Genomic DNA, 18,001 nt, shown 5'->3' with positions numbered 1-18,001 from the left:
TACCCCGCTTAGCGGACGGTTCCCTTTTTCCCTTTCGCTGGTCCCTGGAGGGTTTCTTATATTTAGGCATTTTTATTACTCCAGTATTTGGTCAGTTGTATAAGGCTAATTTTGTGTATTTATTGGAAAGGATAAGGCAGGACCTCCAGCGATGGGGAGACCTGCCAGTTTCCTGGTTGGGTAGAATAGCATTAATCAAAATGAATATCCTGCCCCGTCTCCTATATCCTATGAGAATGCTTCCGGTGATGCTGCCGAGGACAGCTTTATGTAAATTATACGGCTGGCTGAGTTCCTTTATCTGGAACCATAGGCGGCCCCTTATTAAGCTGAAGAAGCTACAGCTTCCACAGGCAAGGGGTGGATTGGATTTCCCAGATTTTAGGAAATATCAATTAAGTTCCCTATTAAGTTATATAGCTGATTGGGTCTTGTCTGATCCACAATCAATCTGGTTGGACATCGAGGCTTCTCAAGTAAAATACCCACTTATTAACCTTTTATTCTCAGACAAGAGGAAAATCATTACAGATCACTGTAAAAACCCTATAATACTGAATACAATCAAGGCTTGGAATATAATGCGGCAAAATGAGGGTAATTCACATAAAACATCCCCCTATGCACCGATAGTGGGAGCATGGGGATTCCAACCGGGGTTAACAGATGCCACTTTTAAACTCTGGAGATCCAGGGGTATCTCATGTCTTGGGGATTTATTTAAAGATGGGGTCCTGATGTCTTTCGAATAGCTGCGTCAGAAATTCGGATTACCCAATGGAGACCTCTTTCGATACTTCCAAATTCGAGATTATATACAGAAGAAGACTATGTTATTAGATAGTCTTTATAAATCCGATAGAGAATGTAGTGTCCTATGACCAGTGGGGGTATCTTCCGTCAGTAATATTTATCATTTATTACATGATGAAGTATCGGGAGATATGGATAATCTGCTTAAAATATGGGATCAGGATCTGGGACTAGAAATCTCCACAGAAACGTGGAATGATATCTGGGAAAATGCTAGAAGAATTACTATTTGTAACAGAACCCAGGCTATCTAGCTGAAGATACTTCATAGGGCCCATATAGCACCGGTTCGATTGGCAAAATTTAAGGCAGGAGCATCTCCAATGTGTCCTAAATGCAAAATAGAGGTGGGCACTCTTGTACATTGCTTATGGACCTGTCATAAGATCCGTAGATATTGGATTAAAGTAGCAAGTACCCTGACAGAAATTTTAGGAACGGAAATTAAAGTGGACCCCGTATCTCTCCTCTTGGGCTTTTCGAACTTTCCCTCCCTGGACATGTACGGGAAGAGACTATTTTCTATTCTTTCTTTCTGTGCAAGGAAAAATATTTTGGTGAACTGGGCGGCTGAGGGCCCCCCTGGACTTTCAAGTTGGCACAGACTAATTATGGAATGTATTCCCCTTGACTTCCTTACAAATATGGTGCACCGAAAGACCGAATTATTTTATAAAATATGGCAGCCCTTTTTGAATTACATAAATACAGATATTTCGGCTATCCTAACAAGGGCTTTTATTTAATTGAGATTACAAACCTGGCTGGTCTGCGGCCCCTCGGGGGAGGAATCCCGCACGAATACGGGTTTTATCATATCTGATGTTAACACATCCCGAGCATGTAAGAGACTTAAATATACACTCTGGTTAGTTGTAGGTTAGATTAGTAGATAGTTGAGTTTTGTTTGTTTGTTTTTTTTTCTTTTCAGTTTTTTTTGTTGTTTTGTTTTTTTTTGTCAAATTTTGGCTATTGTATATTTGAGTTAATTGTATATCAATGTTTATATCTGAGAGTTTTGTTTATTTTTGTAAACTTGTAAAAATGTTAAATTTCTAATAAAAATATCTATAAAAAAAAATATTGTAATAATTTTTATTATATAGATTGCTTCGAAACTATAATACAACAGATTTGCTCAGACAAATTTTATTATCTTGCTGATAAAGAAACATGTTAACTTTTCACTTGAACAAATTCCACTTGAACAAATATAAGGTGATATGATACATTCAGTTCCATGTTCCTATTCCTTTGTTTCTATTAAGTAATAAATTCAGGCCACGGATTTGAAAGATGATAGCAGGTCCACCCTTGGATCCCCAGTGAGATCATTCAGGAAGCCCCTTTGGTCCTCATTTTAGTCAATAACATTTCATTTATATGACATTCCTGCAAAGTAAAGTAAATTAAATAGTATAAAAGGTTCTTGAGCAGAGAAGGTAATTATAAGAAAATAAATGATTTTGTATTTGACAAACTGACTGCTTGAAAAAAAAATCATTTGAAAGTGATTATTCAGCATCCACCGTGGTTTTGGTGGACTGCACAGCAATAATTTTGCAGATAAATGTAATGTTGCAGTGTGTGGTAATCACAGACTGCAAAACTGTAGTAGTTAGTGATAGCACAGACCAAGTTGAATTATTAGGCAATTTGGTTAAATTTACATAATTTGATTGAATAATGTAATGTATAAATCAAATTGAGTTTAGCACAAATCAATTGTTGCTTCTACAATTACCAAACATGAGAATCTTTGCTCCTGACCAAACCATTAGGCCATATCAAAGGCCTAGTTTCCTGGAGTACTATATTCTAGCCAAACTGTTCCTTTTAACTCACTGACCTGGAGACCACTTTCTCCTGTCGCTGCTAATTATACCAGTTTACAAACCACCTACATCTGGCAACCAAGAGAGCCTAACTCCCAGCGAGAGGGAGATGGGGAGGAAAGAGAAGAGATAGAAACTACAGAAAAGGAGATTAAACAAAAGAACAAGCATTTGTAAATAGAAATACAAAAACAAAAGTGGGGGTGAAAAAAAAAGAAATTTACAAAGGAAGCAGCAAGTAAACAGGTTAGAATAGACAATTTTGAATCAATGTTGAACAAATGTAAGTCTTGGTGCTTTTACATTAAGGTAATCGTTTGGTTCCATATAATTACTGAAGCCGTTCCCTCTCCTCTAATTAATATAAGCATATAGACATTACACCTCCGAAGTTTTAACAAGAACTGATATTTGTTTCTTTTCTATATTATTTTCCCCTGACCCCTTTAGACATTTTCCAGAATTATTCAGTTGGGTGCTTTGGTTTTCTCTCATTGGCAGATGCTACAACACATCTACAGTTTCACCATGCAATAATTCCTGGGCAATGACTCACATCTGCTGTTCCATGGCTGCATAGTCGTGCATCAAACACTAACTAGGATTTCTGCCTAATTACCTTAAAGCATACTAAAAAATCTGATTGTTAAGCGCTAAAGATTTTCTTTCAGTCTCCTTCTCATTTGTCCTTCCCTCCCATAATTCTCAAAGCATACCACTCAAAACTACAAATGACATGCAATATTAGCCCTGCAAATTTTAAACTTTCATGAGTGACAAAAACGCATTACCTCTTTAAATTCTTTAACAGTTTTAAAGTACAGACGCTGTTTCTCTAACAGTTCAAGGTACTCATCATTCAGCTGGTCACGTCTCATTTTGTTTTCTTGCTTTTTCTTCTCCAACTTTTGGTTGGGGTGGAAGACAGGATACAAGAAAGACCAACAAAATTAAAAGAGTACAGAAATATGAAAGCACTAGTAAACAACTTGCAATTAGGATTTTATTATTTACAGCTGCAGGAGTTTAATTTAGATAACTGTGAGGTGCAGCAGTTTGGAAAGGCAAATCAAGGTAGGACTTACACAGTTAATGGTAAGGTCCTAGGGAGTGTTGCTGAACAAAGAGAGCACAAGTGCAGGTTCATAGTTTCTTGAAAGTGGAGTCGCAGGTAGACAGGATGGTGAAGGTGGTATTTGGTATGCTTTCCTTTATTGGTCAGAGTATTGAGTACAGGAGTTGGGAGGTCATGTTGCGGCTGTACAGGACACTGGTTAGGCCACTTTTGAAATACTGTGTGCAATTCTGGTCTCCTACCATAGGAAGGATGTTGTGAAACTTAAAAGGATTCAGAAAAGATTTACAAGGATGCTGGAGGGTTTGAGTAACAGGAGAGGCTGAATAGGCAGGGGCCATTTTCCCTAGAATGTAGGAGGCTGAGCAGTGACCTTATAGAGGTTTATAAAATCATGAGGGGTTGGAATATGGTAAATAGACAGAGTATTTTCCCTGTGGTGGGGAGAGTCCGGAACTAGAGAGCATAGCTTTAGGGTGAGAGGGCAAAGATATAAAAGGGACCTAAAGGACAACTTTTTCATGCAGAGGGCGGCACATACATGGAATGAATTGCCAAAGGAATAGTGGAGGCTTGGACAATTACAGCATTTAAAAGGCATCTGGACGAGCACATGAAAAGGAAGGGTTTAAGAGGGATATGGGCCAAGTGCTGGAAATGTGACTAGATTAATTTAGGGTATCTGGTCAGTATGGACAAGTTAGACCAATGGGTCTGTTTCCGTGATGTACATCTCTGTGACTCCAAAAGTATCAATAGTGTTATGAATAATACAAGGAATATGTTGCCTTACACTTTCGATAATTGGAGGTGCTGAGTTTTGGGCAAAATATTAAATAGCTAGGCTAGCTCAGTAGGTAATACACTATCTGGATAGTAGCAGGTTCAAGTGTCCTGTCCAACATTTATACCTCAACTAGCATTACAAAATACATATCAAATCGTCATTCACATCATTTCTAATTTTTGGGATCTTGACAAATGCAAACTGACTGGGAACAATTAAGGTATTTCAAAAAGTAATTAAATAGTGGTGAAAGATTCTGGGGCATTGATGAGGAAGTATTAAGAAGATACAAGCTTTAGTCCTTTCCGGTATCTAATGTGGAAGAAATTAGATCCACATAATTGGGTTACTGAAAAGAGACATGAACTCAGTTGGCTAAATGACTGACATTGGTGCTGTAATGGGTTCATGACAATACTTCCTCCAGAATTCAAAGCAGCATTTTATTTAGCTCAGTTGATTGCTACAGTTTCAATCATTTACTTTATTTGTAGAACCAATCTTACCTTTTCTTTAAAAAAAATACAATCACTACACTCTGCACTCCGGGTATGCAACTTTGTTTCTGCCCTTATCTCTAACACTGTTGAAATCTTTTCAATTCCATCATCATTCCACACTAACTGGCTTGGGTTTCTCTATTCCCTTTCTAACATTCATTTTTTTCCCCAAATGAAAATTAGGGTGACCAATAGTTTCATATAGTATGACATGAATGAAATTTATTACCTTCATGCGATTTTGCTTAATACCTTCCACAATCTGTTCCATCTGCCGTAAGAACTGGTCTCGAGAAGCTGTAGCAGCCATAGCCCTGAAACATTTCAGAATAGACATTTATGAAAACATTCCACAGTGCAAACGAGAGAGAGAACGGGTTCCAGATGCACGTTTAATGCTATAGGCTAATTTGACAGTTTCCTGTTGAAGGGCAAAGAATTAAGCTTTGTTCCTATTCTTTTTCACATGTAGATATTGTATTGTTCTCCACATTTGTGCATCCAAAGAAAATAGGCAGATATTATATTACACCATCACTTGCTGCACTAGTAATACTAAACCACAATGTCCCGCAGGTTCTCCAATTTATCATTGTCTTAGAGTAAGGAATGTAGAAGGTTGACCTATACCAAGTTTAGAAGACTGGGGGTAATCTTATTCAAAGATACAAGATTCTGTGAGGATTGGATGAGGCAGTTGCCAACATGTTTGCCCAGGAAGGTCTAGAGCTAGAGAGCACTGTTTAAAAATTGGTCTTCAATTGCTCAAGAATTGTTTTTCTCAGAGTGACTAGTCTTTGAAATTATCTTCCCCTAAAGAAGCAGAGACTGTGTTATTGACAATTTTTTTTGATCAGTAAGGGAGTCAAGGGATATGGCATGGCAGGCTGGACATTGCAGTTACAGTAACTGGTAGGTCATCATAACTTTTTTGAATGGCAGGGCAACCTTGAGGGGCTGAATGACTTACTGTTGCTGCTATTTCTTACCATCTTATGGGAAGTTCCTTTCTGTGATCAGAATCTTAGTAAGGAAATGTTAAAAAATTTAGATTGGAAAAGAAAAACCACAAAGTAGCATTGTCAATAAGGGGAGACTGGACAGCATTCCCATGGCCAGTTTTGCATTACTTAGAGGCAGCTAAACAGCACATTTTGGATGGATTTTTTCTTAATTGAACATGCTTCTGCCTTCTTTGTAATTGGTTTGTAACAACTCAGCTCAGTCACACAGTAAGTCGCCCAAGTAGCTTGTCTAACCATTTATCTTCAGTTAAATGATTTCTGGCAAGTGCTGTTAAAAGCTTCCATTCTTAAAACAAAACCAATTCACCAGCACATAACTGAAAACATAAAACTCTTACTAACTCAAGTTCCCAAAAAAGCCTATTAATTTTTTTCATAAATGCTTTTCATAGGTTTAGGGTAAAATTATTCTGTTGATTAAATAGATTTCCTTCATTCTTCCATTTGGAGCATATAAAGGACACAAACAGGTCTAAGAATGCAACATAATTAAGAAATGAGTGCTTATATCCTCAGTACAAAACAGTATCCTCATAGTGCATTCAATTTGCACAGTACTTACTGTTGGAAGTTATCATGAATGGAATTCAACAAGTTAACCTGGCAAAAAAGAAAGCTAAATCAGTTGTTCTGGCAAGGACTGTTAAAATATTCATGCAGAGTTCACAATTCTACTAAAATTTTTAGTCCTTAATGAGCTTCATATTTTGTGATCAACAAACTTGCTCGCACCAAAGTAAAACATAGGTACAACTAATGTTAATTAAAATCCTCACAAAAAGAAAAAGGTGCAGCAGTGGAAGCCCATCAAATAGCAGCTAGTCAACTATTTGTGAGCATTGTGAGGATGAAAACAATTAAACAACTTTGCTACTAATCTAAATCAGTCAACGCACTAATGTTTGTGGATGTAGGTTTGCTCGCTGAGCTGGAGGGTTCATTTTCAGATGTTTTGTCACCATACTAGATAACATCTTCAGTGAGCCTCTGGATGAAGTAACATCACTGAAGATGTTACCTAGTATGGTGACAAAACATCTGAAGATGAACCTTCCAGCTCAGCGAGCAAACTTACATCCAGAACCTCAACCTGAGCAACAAATCTTCTCAAAACTCAATCTAATATTTGTTTGAGTACTTTTGTAATATGAAAGCATACACCTACATTTATGATAGCCATTTAAACAAATTCAACAGCTATTAGGTTAGTGCAAATCCAGTTGTCAAGATGAGAGAAACAACTGGTCAAGCCCAACAAAATTAATTTTACTGAGCAGTATTCAGTGCAGAACTTAAAACGTAGTTTTCAATTTTCATTAATAATCTTGTCCCAGGGGCCCTCTTGTGCTACAGTGGTAGTATCCCTACCCGAGTCAGGAGGCCTAGGTTCAAGTCTCACCTACTCAAGAGGTGTGTAGTAATATTTCTCTCAACAAGCTAATCTGAAAAATAGGTTTTAAAAAAAACTTGCTGGTTGACTAAGTTCAAACCCCGAGGAGCAGGAGAATCGACGTTTCAGGCATAAGCCCTTCTTCAGGGCTTATGCCCAAAACGTCGATTCTCCTGCTCCTTGGATGCTGCCTGGTCTGCTGTTTTTCCAGCACATTTTTCAACTCTGGTACTCCAGCATCTGCAGTCCTCACTTTCTCCTAAGTTCAAACCCCTCTCAGATTTGCTGAATATCTACCTTAAACATTAGTGATAATGTAGTTTAATTTACATATGCTGCCTTGAAAAAATGTTGCCTGCAGAAAGTTGGTCTGCAAATCCCTATTTGAAGGAGAAAGTGAGGAGTGCAGATGCTGGAGATCAGAGTAAAAAAAGTGTGGCGCTGAAAAAGCACAGCATGTCAGGCAGCATTCGAGGAGGAGAGTTGACATTTTGATTGACATTCCTGATGAAGGGCTTATGCATGAAGCGTTGACTCTCCTGCTCCTCGATGCTGCCTGACCAGCTATGCTTTTCCAGCACCACACTTTTTGACTCTAACCCCTATTTGAAGGTAAAGTTTCTAAATCAAGCTTAGAGACACACCACACAGAAGAGAAGCATTTAAACCATCATGTCTACTTTGGCAAAAAATAAAGAATGAGGAGGCTGGAAATTTGAAACAAATAGCTGGAGAAACTCAAGATCTGGCAGCATTTGAGAAGAGAAAACAATGTTTCAAGTCCAGTGAGCTTTCTTCAGAATTGATTGCATCTCGGTAAAGATTGGTATTTATGCTGAAGTTTTTTTTTGGGGGGGGGGGGCCTTGCAGAGGGAGAGGAGTAAACAATAGATGGAGCCCAGAGGGAGCGAGAACAAAATTTGGGCTGACAAAAGAATGGAGAATGCTTAGAACTGGGGAAAAGGAAAGCTAGTAACGGTCCCCATGTCGTAACATGTCTAATCAGGTTGATTAAAAATATCCACAACAGCATGTAGCTGGCACAAGCAGTAAAATTGCTCTCAGTGCAGTGACAGCATTTCTAACTTCCAGCCAGAAGACCTGGATTCAAGTTCCACCCACGTCATAACACATCTGAACAGATCAATTACAAATGTCTACTAGGAGGAATTTGTAGGGTCTTTGTGATGTGGTGGTTGTGTCCCTACCTTTGAGCCAGGTGGCACTGGTTCAAGTCCACACTCCAGAGATAACATCTTTGAACTGGCTGATTAGAAAATATCTACCCTGAGGAACTCATGCAGAAATATTCTAGAACTGAGATGATAGATCTCCAACAACTACAACAAATCTCTTTGTGACAGGTACGACTGTAAGCAGATATACTTTTCCCTTTGACTCCCAGCGATTCCAGTTTTGTTAGGGATCCTTGATGCCACACTATGTAAAACACAGACTTGATGATAAGGGCAGTCACTCATGTCACCTCTGGAATTTAGCTCCTTTGTCAATGTTTGACTCAAAGTTGTCATGAGGTCAGAAGCTGAGTGGCCTTGGTGGAACTGAAAGGGAGGATCTGTGAGCAAGTGAGCAAATACTGCTTCATAGCACTGTTGATATGAACGATTATCCAGTGTAGACTAATGGAACAGTAACTGGTCATATCAGATATGTCTTGCTTTTTATTTACATACCTGGGCAATTTCCTGCATAGTTGGGTAAATGCCAGCATTGTAGCTGTTTTGGAACAGTGTGGCTAGAGGGGTAGCAAGATATGGAGCATATATCTTTAATATAATTGCTTAATGTTGTCAGAGTCCACAGATTTTGCAGTATTCAGTGTTCCTAGCCTTTTACGGATATCACACGAAATGAACTGAATTGATTGACGACCAGTAATGTTGAGGTATGGAGGAGGCCAAGATGGATCATCCACCTGGCACTTCTGGCTAAAGATTGTTAAGAATATTTCAGCCTTATCTTTTCCATTGAAGGGCTGGGCTCCCCCATCAATTAGAATGGGAATATTTTTGGAACCAGCTCCTCCAATTTCACTGGCAGAATGGATAGTTTGAAATGTAGAACAGCACCAATAGTATGGATTCAATTCCCACATCAGCTGAGGTCACCATGAAGGACTCTACTTATCAACTTCTTCCCTCACCTGAGTCATGGTGATCCTCCAGTTAAACTACCAGTCATTTTTCTCTAATGAGAGAACAGCCCCATGGTCCACTAGGACTATGGCAACTTTATCTTTACAACCAGACAATGAATTTAATCTTAAAAGTTTTGAATTAAAATTAAAAGATAATTAGTCAACCTTTCTCAAAAAAATGTTTATTATTCCTACACACAGACCGTAACTGAAAATAATACGTCACAAGATACATTATTAGGTGGTGTTTTATGGCTCCCAAAACACTTAAAATTTATCTGCAGCCAGTATTCTATGTCAAATTATTTTTATTCTTTGAAGGAATTTTCTTTTCCAAAGAATTAGCTGCTGGGAAAAAAAAATCAGTAACATCTCAGGAAAATGGTGAGATGATAGTATGGTAAGGAACTACCATTAGGGATGTCTTGAATAACAGTAACTGATGATTAACTCAGAAGGACCAGGAATAAGTAGAAGTCAGAGACAGTATAATAAACTGTGATAAATAATAATAGGATAACTGTGTCAAAGTAGAATAAGAGAAGGGGAGAATAAAGTAGAATAAAGTAAAAAAAAACCTTTGAATTGCTTTACACAATGGTGAGGTGTTCAAATGCTCTGCAAATCTGATATATGCAAATGACCTAGTGCGTGCATTTTCTTTCCTCATGCCCTTTTCTATGTTAGTGATGAGCTATACATGGTTGAGATAGACCTCAGCTTTGTGCATGCTTATGCACATATTTAACTTTTGTAATATTAGAGGTCTTCTGCATGTGCAATCTTAACCTGGCAATTTCGGCAATAATATTTTTAGAAATTCATTTTTGGAATGTGGCATTGAAGCCAAGGCCAGAATTTATTGCCTATCTGCAACTGTTCTTCAGGTGTTGGTGATTCTTGAAGCACTGAAGTTCATGCAGTGTAAAAACACAATTTTGTTAAGTAGGGAATTCCAAGATTTTGATCCAGTGACAGCATGATAATGGTTCCAAGGACCATGTATGTATTGTAAGGAAACTTGCAGGTGGCAGCATTTCCCATGCACCTGCTACAGTAAAGGTTTGAGGTTTGGAAAATGGCAAAACCTTAAGTTACTGCAGGGCATCTTGTGAATGGCACATTTGCCACTATGCTCTGGTAATAGTGAGAATAAATGTTTCAGGTTGTAAATGATAAGAACACCACCAACTTGTTTTCTCTCAAACTAAAAAAAAAAGTGTTTTCATATTAGCTCTGAATAGCACAAACAAGAAAACATTAGTAACATAATTTTAGATTGGTGACTAATCTCTTGGGCATTTTATTATTTTTCACCTGCCAATGCAGTACTTTGTTTTTTCATAGGATATAACTTTTAGTTAACTTTGGATGAGCTTATTTGTCACAATTACTTGTGTTAAACCAACAACTAAAGTATGAAGCAAAGGTTGGTTTTGATTTCCTTACCTCTTTTTCCAAGTACACTTTTTTATCATCAAGTGTATTATAGAGTGTGAAGAACTGCTTTGTTTCCTTGTGAGTTGCTGCAACTACAATAGAACAAATTGGCACCAACAATAGATTCAAGGCTAACTGCATCAATTCCTACACGAGAGGAAATTACAATAGACTTCAAACTTCTAAATGCAAATTACTACGAAATGTAATCTACTGGTGAGATCTTTTAAACGTTACTGGAAAGCTTTCTATAAACAAACATACAGAGAAGAGTAAGGAGACAATTCAATACTATAAAAATTCTAAATCATCAACCACATTTATTTATATAGTTTTTAAGATTTTCTTAAACCATTTGAAACAAGTCACATGAAAAAAAATTTAGATTTTAATAGTTCCATTTTTGCTTGGCTGAGGCATTGCCAAGGAGAATAGATAGTGAATGACTATGCCTCAAGATTTTGTTTAAATTTATGAAAAGCAAGTTCTCTCTGATTTGAAGACACATTCAAACAGGGAACGCAACCGAGAACAGTTGAGCTCCAATACCTGAACATGTTCTTTCTGCTTGCAGGAAGCACTTTGCATGCATGTACATAACTCTTAACAAGCATGCATGAGCCACGTTTGAGGTACTGAGGGATAAATATTTGAGGTACTGAGGGAGAACTATCTGAGGTACTGAGGGATCACTTTGAGGTATTGAGGGAGCACTTTCTGATTTGTGACAGACCATGCTTCTGCAAATTCTGTCTTTAAGAATCTTCTCCAATAATTTCCCTACCACTGATGTAAGGCTGACTGGCCTATAATTTCTTGGATTGACCCGGTTTCATTTCTTAGTCAAAGGGGCAACATTGGCTATTCTCCAGTCTTCTGGGACCTCACTTGTGGCTAAATCATTAGCATGGCTTCATAGAAGGGAGGTCTTGTCTCAGACTTTTGAGGCAGTGACAAAGTTGATTGACGAGGTTTGGGCGATGAATGTATTCTACATGGACTAGAGTATTTGACAAGGTCCTTCATGGTAGGTTATCTAAAAGAATAAGTTGAATGTGGGCACAAAATTGGAACACAAAATTTAATTTGAAGACAGAGGGTAATTGTGAAGGGGTGCTTTACTGACTGGAGATCTGTGAAGTGCTTAGACCTCTGTTGTTTGTTACGTATACACAAATGATTTGGATGAAAATGTTGGTGGCCTGATTGGTAAATTTGCAGACAACATGACAGACAGTGGTGAAGTGCTTGGAACACACTGCCATAGAAGGTGGTAGAAGCAGATATATTAGCAAGGTTTGAGAGGCATTTAGATAGTCACATGGTCAGGCAGGGAAGAGAGGGATGCAGACCACGTGCAGACAGATCGGATTAGTTTAGAATGGCATGGCACAGACATGGTTGACCGAATCGCTTGTTCCTGTGCTGTACTGTTTTGTCTATGTTCTGTAATTCGGACTTCAAAAACCTATTTACAATATTTTGCAATTCTATCAACATGTGCAAAGGGATGCAAAACCTTTCAAAGGCATCTCTTTGTATCAAAAGCATTAGAAAATGCAAATTATTGTAAATATTAACTTTTAATTGTTAGTTGTTGGTCTAAATTATTTGATTTCCTTTAGACAAGTACAGTTTGCTTGGATGAAGCACATTATTCTAAATGGTTGAAAACATGTTAAGTTTAAACACATACCTTGATTATAGAGTTCAACAAAGCGTTTCTGATACTGGGTCAATTCTGCTCTGCTTGGTACTTCATCAATTTTTCGTTGCAAAACAGCAATTTCCCTATTGCGTCGGGCCTGAAGGCAAGGAAACGTTGTTGAAAATTAACCTGGATTACAAATCTCAAAACTAGGCCCCCTACACAGTTACACAATAAGCAAATGTATACTTTAAACCAGTAGTTCTAAGCCTGCTACTTTGAGACAACAGTGAAATCAGTAATTGGCAAAATTTACTTTGTTGAATTCCAAGAACACACATCCTGAATTCTACCTTGGACATTTCATTTACAAATCATTCTTCTCAGATATCGAGGTTTAATATTATAACAAGTCAATATGTTGTAAGCAAAGAAATCGGAAATAAAAATAAAGTTCACAGCAGATCTGACAACATCTGTGCACAGAAGGGTGACACAAGATTGTGAGAGTGTGTGGGGAGGGGGGGAGAAAAAAAAGAGAGAGATAACCAAAAACGGTCTACACTTCACACAACTGATCTGTTCTGTGTATCTAGAAATTTCAGATTTTTTTTTCAGATTTCCAGAACTGACAATATTTTATTTTTATTTTCGGAACTTGTTTTGTGCTGTCTACCTCAACCAGCACCTTTCAGTTCATTATTTTTCTACGACAATGCTGTTTGTAAAAACTGGTGCTGTACTGATGTGACGCTAGTCACTACATTGCAAAGTGTCATGCTGTATGTGAAGCACATATGCCTGACAATTCAAAATTGTTTTCCTTACATTTCTAAACCTCCCCTGTTTAGCTATGGTATGCTGGAAATTAAATTATGTCTTCCATCGTTGCAGCGGTAATGTGGTAAAACTTTAACTTAATGCACAATAACACAATATGCATTGTTAAAACAATTGTAACTGACCATTTTACATGGAAGCCATGAAATATGAATATTTTGAATATACAACTATGCCAGAAAATTTGTCAACTTTGTCATCAGGGAAGACAAAGAAAATTCCATGCTTGAGATGAAATGAGCCAAATATTTAAAGGAGGGGAACATCTTGCTTATTCTCAAACTAGGTCTTTTTGCAATATAGCAATTTTTTTTTGCAGCAGAATGTGCTAGATTAGTTTATACAAACTAAATTTTCTGAGAGGGATGAGACAAATTATGGCCTTGTGGTATCCTATGTAGGAATTAATTGATAATATCATAATTTAAGTGGCATATCCATCTTTAACTATCTGCTCCATTAAAGGGCAGCTATTTTGTCATTTCATCTTCACAACTATTCCACAATGTGACTACTTACCAACAACAGTCGTATTTTCTGTAACTTTTCCCTGTCTCCTTTATATTGTTCCTCTATAAGTTCATTATGTTCCTATTTAAAATTAAAACCAACTGGTTAAAGTAAATTCCAACAGGTTTAATATGCAGATCATCCTGACACACCTGACCCTGTAGATTGATTTGGATTCCTACACTGTTCCTCCACAGTGCGGTCCAGATTGTAACAGGTTTTATTCTACCTTCTTGTTTCTGTGGTTCTTTTTGCCAGTTACTGACCATTCAGCCACAGGAAGCAGTTTCTTCTCACTTAATCCACTAAAATCCTTAAATAATTTTGAACTCCATAAAAACCCTTTATGATTTTGAACACCTCTATCAAATTCCCTCCTAGATCTTCTCTGCTCAAAAGCGAGAACACTGTCAATATAACTGAAGTATTTCATTCTTCCTATTATTTTAATTAGCCGCTGTATTAAGGGCCTTTGCATCCTTTCTATAAGGTGTGATTCCTAGAATTAGCCATACCAATAGATATTCACTAGGCCCCAACTGGATTAAAAATTCAGCTCAAATTATGCTTCCGTTATTAATACTAAATTTTCTCAAAGTAGTCAGATTGGTCAAACTATGCACAAACCAGCATGGATCTGACAACTGTTTTAGAATTCCAGTAGAACCAGAGATCAATTCTGATATCCTTTCATCTCCACAATCAAACCCATAAGATGTTAGAGCAGAGGTATGCCATTCAGCCCATTGAGACTGCACTGCCATTCAATGAGATCATGCTGACTTGATAACTCTCAACTCCATGAAAAGCTGTTTCAGTCTTCACTTAACACACCAGCCTCAACTACACAGATTCACTATCCTTCAAGAAGAAATTCCTCAAGATCTCGGACTTTAAGTATAATATTCTGAAATTACGGGAAAGGAGAAACAATCTTTCTGCATCAACCCTGTCAAATTCCCAGAGAACGTGGTGTGTTGCCATAAGGTTGCCTCTCATTCTTGTATATTCCAAATGAGTACAGGCCCCTGTCTCAACTTGCCCTCACAAAGACAACCCTTCCACATCAGGTATCAGCCAAGTGAACCTTATAGGATTGCCTCCAATGCCAATATACCTGTCCTAAATAGGGGCTCAAAACTGATCACAACATTCCATCTGTGGTCCGACTCATGCCTTGTGTAGTTTTAGCAAGACATCCCTAGTTTTATATTCCATTCCCTTTGAAATAAGAGCCAACTTCCAATTGCCTTCTCTATTATCTCGTGAATTTTGATGCTAGATTTTAGTGATTCATGGATAAGGACGCCAGAAACCCTCCTCTAATATTTAAATGATATTCGGCTCCTCTACTTGCCAAAGTGCATAACTTCACACTCATTCTACCAAGATTTAACCCAGTCACTCAACTCACCTATATCCCTCTGTAGATACACCCTCACTACTTGCATTCCCACCTCATGTCATCCGCAAACTCGACTGTAATACATTCACTTCCATTTTTGGTGCAATTGCAATTTTTTTCCCTCAACGTTACTGATCTCACCATAGGTACCTACAAGCAGCTTTGAACAGCTTTTGTTGCTAATCTGCCAGTTGAACCCTGTTTGATCCTCCAGTATTTGTTGTATATTTCAAATTCATGATGCCTTCTCACTGGCACAATAATTGAACCCCCAGTCCAATTCAACTCTTCCCTTTTTCTGAGTTAACATCTATCACGGTCATATACTGGTCATGAATTTAGTAACAGTGCAGAAAATTATTAGAATTGCAGCAAGAACAAAAATTCAGCTACTCTCCTAACTCCTTAGAAATATTATAGTTTTCCCTACTTGGAAAGAAGAGTGTACTGGTTGAAATACGGTACTATACAATATATTCTTAGCTAAAATAATTTGAAGCATAATCACTAAATACAAAAGGAATGCTATACAGTTGGTTACATTTCTTTGCAGAAAGATCCAAAACACATTAAGTTGAAATAATGCATATTCTTAAATACTACCTTCTGAAGCAAAAAGATTAAGAAGAAATACAATTTAAATGCAAGGGCTGCAAATACAGGCTATAATTAGACTCATCTATTAAAGATTTAATTGGCTAGGTTCCATCTCATGGCAGAAGATGATTTGTGCAGGTAGAACCACCTGCAGCAACCAGCTCCTGCCACTTAAGAGTCAAGGGCTTTACTAGAGAACACAGCAAAGCCAAGAAAGAAGTAGACATTGAAATGCAACAACAGTACAACTAGGGAAGGAGCCATACTAGATCTGGTACGGGGAATAGCCCAACAGGTGTTCAAAGTTTCAATCGGGGTGCATTTCGGGAACAGTGACCACAATTCTGCAAGTTACTTATGGATAAGGAAGGCGTAGTCCTCCAGTGAAAATTGGGGTAAGGCTTACTACAAGAATATTGGGCAGGAACTAGGGCATGTAAATTGGAGGCTGTTACTTGAGGGTAAACCCACATCCGTCATATGGGAATCTTTTAATGGCCAGTTGATTAACATTCAGGACCAGTATTTTCCTCTTGAAAAAAACAGAATAAGGCAGGCAAGATTCGGGAAACCTAGATAGCAAGAGAAATTGTGAGCCTAGTCAAAATGAAAAAGGAGGCATACATAAGGTTTTAGGAAACTGAAAACACAAAGATCACTCGAAGAAAAAAAAAACAAGAAAGAACTTAAACAAGGAGTTAGGAAGGTTAAAAGGAGTTATGAAATGTCCTTGGCAAACAGAATCAAGGAAAATCCCAAGGTGTTTTGTACATATATAAGAAGCAGAAGGGTAGCTAGGGAAACATAGTTCACTCAAGGATAAAGGAGGGAATTTATACATGGTGCCAGATGAACAGTGAGAGATCCTTAATGAATACATTGCTTTGGTATTCACAAAGGAGAAGGACATGGTGGAGGGTGAAACTAGAGAGGGGTACAGTGATAACTTAGTGCATGTTGATATAAAAGGTGATTTGGGGTGCTTTGAAAAGCATTAAGGTGGCCAAGTCCTTATGACCTGATGGTATTCTGGGACAGAATCTGAGGGAGGCAAGGGAAAACATTGTTGGGACCTTGTACAAAATCTTTGTATTCTCATTTGTTTAACTGGGGAGCAAATGGACAATCCAGGAGATTACAGGCCAATCAGCCTTATGTCAACAGTGGGGAAAATACTGGAGAAGATTCTTAGGATTTACTCTCAGTTGGAAAAGAATAGACCTATTAGCTATAGGACAGCATGGCATCACGAGGGGAAGCTGTGTCGCAGTTTTTTTGAGGAAATGATAAAGACGATTGATGAGGGCAGGTGGCAGATGTCGTATACGCTGACTTTAACAAGACCTTTGACAATGTCTCTCACGACAGGCTGACACAAAAAGGTGAAATCACATGGGAACCACAGTGAGCTGTTAAGATGGATATAGACCCTGATTTAGTTATTGAAGGCAGACAGTAGCGGTGGAAGTGTGTTTTTCTGACTGGAGATCTGTGACCCGTGTTGCTCTGCAAGGATCAGTGCTGGGATCCCAGTTGCTTGTAATATGTATATAAAATATATGGAGAAGAATCTAGGTGGCTGACACAAAAGTTGGGGGAGCTACAGAGGGGTGTTCAAACTGCGTAGGGGCAAAAGGCTTTTCGTCTCAAAAGATCAGAGTCATAGAGTTAAACAACACAAACAGACCCTTCGGTCCAACTCATCGGTAGGTCCGATCAAGGACAGTAGTGGGAGACTGTGTATTGAGTCAGAAGAGATAAGTGAGGTCTTGAATGAGTACTTTTCTTCAGTATTTACAAACGAGAGGGACCATATTGTTGAAGAGGAGAGTGTGAAATGGACTGGTAAGCTAGAGGAGATACTTGTTAGGAAGGAAGATGTGTTGGACATTTTGAATAACTTGAGGATAGACAAGTCCCCCGGGCATGACGGGATATATCCTAGGATTATGTGGGAAGCAAGAGAGGAAACTGCAGA

The 18,001-nt window shown here is 38.1% G+C and overlaps 1 protein-coding gene across 4 annotated transcripts in view; it reads right to left on the bottom strand.

The window, feature by feature from the left end:
• Nucleotides 1–1,894: 1,894 nt before the first annotated feature.
• Nucleotides 1,895–18,001, bottom strand: part of ccdc93 (coiled-coil domain containing 93) — a 65,625-nt gene continuing 49,518 nt past the window's right edge. For all 4 annotated transcript variants that reach the window (XM_043694006.1, XM_043694007.1, XM_043694004.1 and 1 more), the window contains 7 exons: nucleotides 14,031–14,102; nucleotides 12,720–12,828; nucleotides 11,033–11,115; nucleotides 6,598–6,635; nucleotides 5,240–5,324; nucleotides 3,440–3,553; nucleotides 1,895–2,205 (listed from right to left, as the gene is read on the bottom strand). In XM_043694006.1, coding sequence (XP_043549941.1) covers nucleotides 2,149–2,205; nucleotides 3,440–3,553; nucleotides 5,240–5,324; nucleotides 6,598–6,635; nucleotides 11,033–11,115; nucleotides 12,720–12,828; nucleotides 14,031–14,102 — 558 coding nt within the window. In that variant the 3' untranslated portion in view covers nucleotides 1,895–2,148. The remainder of the gene's footprint in view (nucleotides 2,206–3,439; nucleotides 3,554–5,239; nucleotides 5,325–6,597; nucleotides 6,636–11,032; nucleotides 11,116–12,719; nucleotides 12,829–14,030; nucleotides 14,103–18,001) is intronic.

This window comes from Chiloscyllium plagiosum, chromosome 7 (assembly GCF_004010195.1).
Source record: "Chiloscyllium plagiosum isolate BGI_BamShark_2017 chromosome 7, ASM401019v2, whole genome shotgun sequence".
In the NCBI taxonomy this organism is placed as follows: Eukaryota; Metazoa; Chordata; class Chondrichthyes; order Orectolobiformes; family Hemiscylliidae; genus Chiloscyllium; species Chiloscyllium plagiosum.
The sequence above is the reverse complement of the archived record's forward strand: the minus strand, read 5'-3'. Positions and strand labels throughout refer to the sequence as shown.